Here is an 8,195-nt window from a genome sequence, read left to right on the forward strand (position 1 = left end):
AACGCGAAAATTTAAAATCTGAACTGCGAGGTTCATATGCTGCGCCCTGCACAGCCACCTTCTTCACGTGCCCTTGGTCTGCTGGCCAGTTGGCCATCCATGTAACTCTCGAGGGGCACACAAGCGACACGTCACAGTGGCAGTGCTGACTTGCCGTGAGAAGAGAAGAAGAAAAAAAGGTATGGCTCAGATACCTTATCCAGCACCCTCCAATGGCCACACGCCATGAGCATACCGCGAAATCCCGCTCGCCTCCACCACTAACCTCGCATTCCCGCGCCCCCACCATATCCCCCTATATACCCACACCACCAAACACCACGTACGTAGCGCCTACCGAGATCAAGAACTCGCCGCACGTTGGTTCTTGACCACCCACACAGATCCGAGGGAGAGAGGACCATGGCCACCTCGACCGCCGCCGTGCTGTCCCCGCCCACCGTGGCCGGGCTCCGCCTGGCGCCGTCCCCGCGGGCGGCCGTCTCGTTCCGGGCGCCGGCGAGGCGGTCCGTGGCGGCGCGGGCGGCGCTGGAGCCGTCGGTGGTGATCAGCCTCAGCACGGGGCTGTCGCTGGTGATGGGCCGCTTCGTCTTCTTCAACTTCCAGCGGGAGAACGTGGCGAAGCAGGTCCCCGAGCAGAACGGCAAGACCCACTTCGAGGCCGGCGACGAGCGCGCCAAGGAGTTCGCGGGCATCCTCAAGTCCAACGACCCCGTCGGCTTCAACCTCGTCGACGTCCTCGCCTGGGGCTCCATCGGCCACATCGTCGCCTACTACATCCTCGCCACCACCAGCAACGGATACGACCCACCCTTCTTCGGCTGATCCCTCCCATGTCTGCCTGCCTGCGTGCCGACCGGACCGGCTTGCTGTTGTAATCCGCCGTGTTTTCATTAGTTCTCTATACGCTGATGATGTACTATCATGTTTGTATGTATGTGAGATGGTGAAAGATTAATCTGGACAAGTAGTGCAACCGCGTGTGTGTATTCAGTGCCACATGAATGATTTTATCTCTCTCTCTCTCTCTCTCTCTCTCTCTCTCTCTCACTTGTCTTGTTTCAAAGCGCACGGACAGTGAAACAAGAAGAAAAAACAACGAGATAAAAAAAATTCTGAAAAAACTTCTGATTTATTCATCTTCAATCATGGCAATACAACGGATATCAGAAATAATAAAAATTACATCCAGATCCGCAGACCACCTAACGACAACTACAAACACTGAAGCGAGCCGAAAGCGCGCCATCGTCGTTGCCCCTCCCTCGCCGGAGCTAGACAAAACTTATTATAGTAGACAGTTGGGAAGTCATTCTGCTAAGGCTCCATAGAACAAGCGCAGTAAAACAGCAACCGCTGCCGATGAAGAGTAGCGTGGATCGAAAGGATCCAACCTAAAAACACATGAATGTAGACGAAGGACCAGATCCGAACAAATTCATCAAGAACGGATCCGCTGGAGACACACCTCCACACGCTGGAGACACACCATCCGGACAATGAATCCATGCACAGTAGAGAAGCCAATCTCAACATCTGTAGTTATACTCATACTTTTTACAGGGTCGCAATGGGGACACACATTTTTTGTTCGCAAGCACCCTGATTTACCATCCATCTTATCATCAATATGATTACTTACCAGACGTAGACTTTAGCTGCCAACTGACTCAGTACTATCATCAATATGATTACTTACCAGACGTAGACTTTAGCTGCCAACTGACTCAGTACTATCATCAATATGATTACTTACCAGTTACCAAACGTAGACTTTAGCTGCCAACTGAATCATGAGACAGTTACGTTCTCCACGTGACAGTTATGTTCAGTATGTATGCACCAGAAAAATTGCATAACTGCTTCATGACTTGCACAGGCACAGCACATCCAAACAGCAACAGGGAAGAAGATGACAGCACGAGCACTGGTACACTTGGATGTTGGAATTCATTAATATTTCCAGGATACAGTTCAGAGAGAACCAGCAACAAGATTTGTGAATAAGTACAGTAAAGTGATGGTAACTAGCAAAATCTGAGTTGATGTTACAAACAGAAAATTTATAAGGCCACCAATGCCTAATAGATTACAGGAAGTAACTTTTCAATAATGTCTACACAGAGGCTCATCCGCAGAGAAACTTTCTAACCTCATCAAGTAGGTACAAATTCGGGGGGAGAGGGCAAGAACCGCGCGACGAATGTCCACGCTGCGATGCACAGCAGCACTAACTGAACGGAACAAAAAAGTGAAGCTCGACTTGCTCCTGCCTGCAGCTTCAGGACCTCTGAAGCGTTCGACAGCTCTTTGCACTGTGACTCTAGCTTCTCCACCATCTCCTCTAGCGTCCTCGCTCTGTTCTCGGTGTGCCGAAGCTTGACCTCCAGCTGTTTGTGATCCTCGGACAGAGTCTTCTGAGCTTCTTGAAGAGTGCCCTGACCCTCAGTCTGGGGTTGCCAAGCTTCTGAAGCTCTTTTCAGGATGAAGCACTGGATCTCGGCCTCCATCTTCTCCATGAGCAGTTGATCAACTTCAGACTGTAGGGAAAGTAGCTTGCTATTGTATAGCGCGGTTTCCCCTGGTTTTGTCTTGTTGAGTGTGTCAAGTTCAAGTATTCTTGAATCCTTCTCATCGATGAGAAGGGAAGCTTCTTCCAGCTTGGACTCTAGAAGCTTCAACTTTTCACTTATTTCTTCTGAAAAATCTTCGCAATTGGGTGAACTACTCCATTCATTTTCATCGTAATTGTCTGTGGAATTGTCACTGCTTTCTTTCCCGATTTCCACAAACATTTGGAGCTCTGCAGAAATATGCAGAAACAAACAGTTATTGCAAAAAACATTTTGACTGAAGCAAAAGATGGTTTCATGTTTTCAACAAAACATTTTCGTCCAACTGCAATGATACGGCAACAGAGCACTCACGAATTTATAATTGGAAATGGACCAAGGAAACTTCCCAGAACATGGAGGGCAAGCAGATGCTTTTACACATTTTTTTATGCTATAATGGCTGCTACTGAAACTACTAGGAAATAAGCTTGTGGACTACGGAGTACAAATTTTCTTTCTTAAAACTAGGAGATGAAGCAGACCACTTGATGTGATATGAAATATACATTAAAAAAATTGCCACAGAGAATATAATGATACACTAAAACACAAGAGATCTTTTCTCATGAAATGGGAAAGTCCACAATGGCAGTAATTAATTGCCAGAGCATTGAATTAATGTATTGATCAACTCACCAAGTCACCACTTAACTGTTGATAGTCTGATGTGTTAAACAGCAAAAAAGAACATGCATACTGCATTCCTTTTTAAACAAGCATTGTTATCACTGTTAACACCTCGCCTTAAACCTAAACTGGAATAAAATATCAATAAGGACTGTTTTAGCAGGATTTCCTAACATAATGTGAGCCAAGTTCAACACCAGGTTTGCCATATTTTCCCATGGGAGCAAGCTCATTGAAAAGTGGAGACGCGCCCTCCCCTGTAGCCATTATATTATTATAACAACCGTAGCCTCCATTCCCTCTTCCGCCACCATTGCTGTGTATTCACGCCACAGCTGACACCCTCACATAGCTAAGTAGCATTGATGTGTACAAACTTCTAACTCACAATCATGTCTGCTCTAAATTTCGCTGGAAGTTCATCAACTCCGTTACTACAAGTAATTTCTTCTTCGCCGGGTACTTTTCCTATCAGAGATCAACTTCTCTTCTCTTCCATCTCAAATCTTACTACAAGCTGGACATGTTGATGAAACATGGGTTACTAAATCATCAACTTCTCTTCCATTTCAACTCTGTTGATGATATGACTCACTATCACCAGGCTTCCATGAGGGAAATGGGGAAAAAAATCAGCATTCAGATTCCCCTCTTGACAAGGCTTAACAAATTAAATTCAACTGTGATTTTCAGTGAAATCAATAGGCAGGAAATGCAAAACTGGTTTCTTTTTACACAATGGCCAAAAGGTGACTTGTGCACAACTAGGAACCTCATAAGTTAACTGGCATGCCTGTGCACATCGGACAAGAAGTCACTGCATCCAAGGGGCCAAGCATATAGGTGGGGTGGTGGCATACCAAGAAGAGAAAGAGACTGATGTAACCATAACTTGCAGATCCAATATGAGAGCGAAGCAGCAGCAACAGGTTAGGAGAATGACCATTTTTCCCTAATAATGGCTATTGAAGATGATATGCTTTCTTCAGAATTGACATGTTACTGAGTCCACAACAGTTGGTATGACCCAAGCATGAGGCCACAGTGGATTAAACTTGTCAAAATTAGTATCTAGGATCCTCTACAAACATCATGGATGTATGTCTTGTCCCATTTATTGTTGATCACTATAATACATCAAGCTTTCAGTTATTTCCAGCTAATAAAGTAGGCCATTTTAGGAAACCAAACGGTTTAATCTCAAAATGAATAGCTGAACAAAAATACTCGGTAGTAGTAGAAATTCTGAACTACGCCCTCTAAGGTCTAAGATGGTAAGTAGGCTATGTGAAATGCAAATTTCCATGTCAAATGGTAACAAATACCTGCTCGGTCTAATTGAATAAACTCGTTGGCTCATCAAGCTAAAGTGAAAGGGATATTTTACGAGAATAAACTAAAGGGGGATTATATAATCATACCATTCTCAAGTGCTTCTTGTGCTGACTGAAGCATCGAAATCGAGTCGGTGTACGGATCAAGACCTGAATGGATCCCTCCATTCTCACCCTTGCCGATGCTCCCTTCATGAAATCCATGATCATGGGCATACAAATCACCATTCCCCATTGCCATTCTCCCTACTGCACTCCCATTGTCCTTATAGAAACCTCCAGCTGCGGATCGCAAGTGCTCACTTGGAGCTTCATCGTCGCTGTGGTCGCCATCAGTGTAGAGAAACTTGTGAACGCCATTACTGCTGATGCCAGCGCTTGATTTTCGGGCGTGAGCAGCGCCAGTGCTGCGGAGGTCAGACTCGACGCTGGAGCGCGAGTTCTCCGGCTCCACCGTGGAGGAGGCCGCAGAGACGGCGCGCGCACCGGCGCCGCGGGCGCGTGCGGTACGGAGGTTCTTGGCGTGAGCAGCGGCGCCAGGGGCGCGGGACCGCGCCCTGTCGCGGTCGCGGCCGAAGCCAGCGAGCGAGAAGTCGTGGCGCGGGAGCGCGGTGGAGGACTTGCTGGTCCGGTCGTCGCTGTTGTCCGAGTCGGCGCCGCCGGCGCCCACCGAGAAGCCGGCGGACGCGATCAGGAGGCCAAGATCCGGGTCCAGACTAGTCAGAGCCGGACCCGGGGCCGGAGCCGGGGACGGCGACGGAGGCGCCTCCGGCGGCACGAAGCTGGACTCGACCGACGCGACCGGGCTGTCCTCCTCGGCCGCCGCCTCCTGCTTCCCCTTGGGCGCGTCGGCGCCGACGGGGAGGCGTCGCTTATGGAGCTGCGCCAGGTCCACCTCAGCGCTAGCAGGGCCAGCGGCGGCGGCGACTGAGGCAGCGACGGGGCCCGCGGGGGAGCCGCCCTCGTCGTCGTGGTGCCCGCGGGGGATACGGCGCCACCGGCGGAGGCCGCGGCCCTTGGCGGCCGGGCGGCCGGGCGGTGAGAGCGGCGGCGGTGGCGACTCGCCGACGGAGCCGACGCTGTTGGCGCCGGAGTCCATGCCGTCCGTCCGGCGCCAATTGGCGTCAACGCCGGCGGGCTTGGGAGGCGGATGGGATCAGGGAGCTGGGAGGGGAGCGCGCTGGGGTTGTCGGGAGCGCATGGCGGGGCTATGAGGATCGGGAATTCCTGGGATTCGATCTCGGACCCGGAGATCCAACCGAGGAGTGGAAGTGGGGAGGAAGCAGGGGAGGGGAGTAAAGAAAACAGGGGAGGGGAATGGAGTTTTCCTTATCGTATGGTCGTTCTGGCAGCAGCTTCTATGATGCCTGTCTTCTGTACTTGATTACGCAATCTACCAAGATCAGTTTATTGCCTATCGACCGCCGTCGGATCGGGACAATCGAGTGGCGGCAGCAGGAGGAGCGAGCTAGGCGGCCGGCGACGGCGACGGCTAGACGGCTAATGCGACCAGGTGCCCTGGCGTATGTCATGGCCTCATGGGTTTCTACACCGTTCTTCCAGACACAGATCATGCAGAGTTTCATAAAGTCGGATCCACCTTTTAGAAAAAAAAAAATTAGACCTTCTTACCTGATGAACGTTCGCCATAGAGGGTGGCATATGCGAACGATTTCGTGGCTGTTTTTTTTTTTTACTTGGAACCCCTAGATTCCATTATTCAACGGGCACAGCAATATCGCTGGCCAGCAACAGACTTACATCGTTCGGCACAGCCTCCATCCACAAACGGTATGGTTCCTGGCCATTGCTCCCCATTACAGCAAGTGCATGGGCTACTTTATTACAATCACGAGGAGCATATGAAAAGACTACCTTGGTAAAATTAAGGCGAACAAACTGACGGATATCCCTATAGATGATGCCTTCAGGGGACCGGTCATAATCAGTATTTTGCAAAGCTTTCAGGAGAGGAAGTGGCGAGGGGTGGCATTTTCTTCAAGCCACATGGTAGTTTCTTCCCCGAGAAGACAATTTTCGTCTAGAAACCGTCGATCTTTCCTCACAACTAAAACTGCCACCAAATGACCTTCACTTGCCACCCCCTCCCAACTGTTTTCCGACAACTCAAAGCCGCTGCACCGACAGATAACATGCCGTGGATCTTATGTGGCGCTAAAACTTCATGATAGATCAAATCATGATTACGACTGGAGAGGGACGTTGATGTTCCAAACATTGGGTTCAAGAGCTCGGTTTGATAGACATAAACCTCAGTGATCGGCTTTACACCAGAAGGAGCAATGAGATATATAAACTCACCCCCCATGGTGAGACTAGACAGATTCATCGCCTCCTGCTTGAACATTGTCCCAAAAACAACGGTCACACCCTTGCCGTTCACCGGGTAACATTGCCCTTTTTTAGGGGAAGATTCATCTTTTAGATGAAGGTAAATGTTCTGCATCGGCTGACCGGCTACATCTCTTGCCGGTCGCGCAAGAACCGCCCGATCGGGGCAAGATCGTGCAACGACATGCGGCTTTGTGGCTCACACGCACTGTCTGCGCCGCGCTGCCTTATGCTCTCATGCGTTGCTCTCTTCCACTTGTTCCCCTGGCGTGAACGCGGTCCCTTCTCTTTTGTTTCTCTTCTTCTCCAACGAACTACATATCTCATGGCTACCTCCTGTCGGGGCTCAGACCACGCACTACTATGATGGGCGTTCCCTAAGCTTGACCCCATCCTCTCTCTACCTCCGCATGAGGGCCGATGTTGCTCTCCCACCTCCCCATCTCGTGTCGCAACCACGTATTGGGGATGCTGGGACCGCTGGACGAGGATGTTGCAACCTTCCAATTGTGACGGAGACTCATCCGGTGATGTTGGGACCGTCTACCGAGGATGTCGCGACCGGTAGCAGTGCTATAACGGCGAGCGACATTTTGCTAGGATTGGCACTGCAGGTCCGGCAACACCAAATGTTGCGATCCAGATGCTGGAACCTGCAACATCAACTTCTGGGCTGTCGTCAAACGTCGCAACCGTTTGATGAGTCCAATTCGGCATCACATTTTACTTCTTGTTTTGCATCGTAGTCATAGGATTTTCAAGATTTTATCACATCCGCACACTCTTTTTGGCTTATTCTTTCAAGATCCTAATGAAGAAGGAGATTTGAGTTATTAAAGAAAGAAACATCAATACAAGGGTGAAAAATCATGCTAATTGGCATGATAATAACCTACCATACAAAGTATCAATCAAATGGGAGAAGATCAGCTACGTGGGCGCTTCTAGAAGAGAAGACAACATCTCGTACGAGCATGCCCACTCGAACCGTGCGGCGGCGCCACCATCTGATCAACTACTTCAACTCCATGCCATTGGATTGCACAGTGGACACACAAAGAGACTAGAACACACACCAGAACCAAGAACACTAGCCTCCAGAAGGAGTTTCGAGGGGGTACTGACAGAAGGGCTCTGTGACGGAGCTAAGTCCGGCAGATCTTGGGGTAGGGGACCCCGAGCTAGGCGATTGGACAGAATGGTAACACGGAATGCTACTCGGCCAAGCAACGCTTGATATCCACAAAGGGACTATATTGAAGCTCAA

General features: G+C 49.8%; 2 protein-coding genes across 2 annotated transcripts; one reads left to right on the forward strand and one right to left on the reverse strand.

Annotated features, from left to right (window-relative positions):
- The first annotated feature begins 302 nt into the window (after positions 1-302).
- Positions 303-976, forward strand: LOC109786122 (photosystem I reaction center subunit V, chloroplastic). Its single transcript, XM_020344696.4, has one exon. The coding sequence runs from the start codon at positions 403-405 to the stop codon at positions 823-825; it is 423 nt and encodes a 140-aa protein (XP_020200285.1). The 5' UTR covers positions 303-402; the 3' UTR covers positions 826-976.
- A 955-nt stretch (positions 977-1,931) lies between these two features.
- Positions 1,932-5,969, reverse strand: LOC109786123 (uncharacterized). Its single transcript, XM_020344697.4, has 2 exons — positions 4,664-5,969; positions 1,932-2,803 (listed from the first exon to the last, which is right to left on the reverse strand). The coding sequence occupies exons 1-2, from the start codon at positions 5,673-5,675 to the stop codon at positions 2,157-2,159; spliced, it is 1,659 nt and encodes a 552-aa protein (XP_020200286.1). The 5' UTR covers positions 5,676-5,969; the 3' UTR covers positions 1,932-2,156.
- Positions 5,970-8,195: the final 2,226 nt, after the last annotated feature.

This window comes from Aegilops tauschii, chromosome 5 (genome assembly GCF_002575655.3).
Source record: "Aegilops tauschii subsp. strangulata cultivar AL8/78 chromosome 5, Aet v6.0, whole genome shotgun sequence".
In the NCBI taxonomy this organism is placed as follows: Eukaryota; Viridiplantae; Streptophyta; class Magnoliopsida; order Poales; family Poaceae; genus Aegilops; species Aegilops tauschii.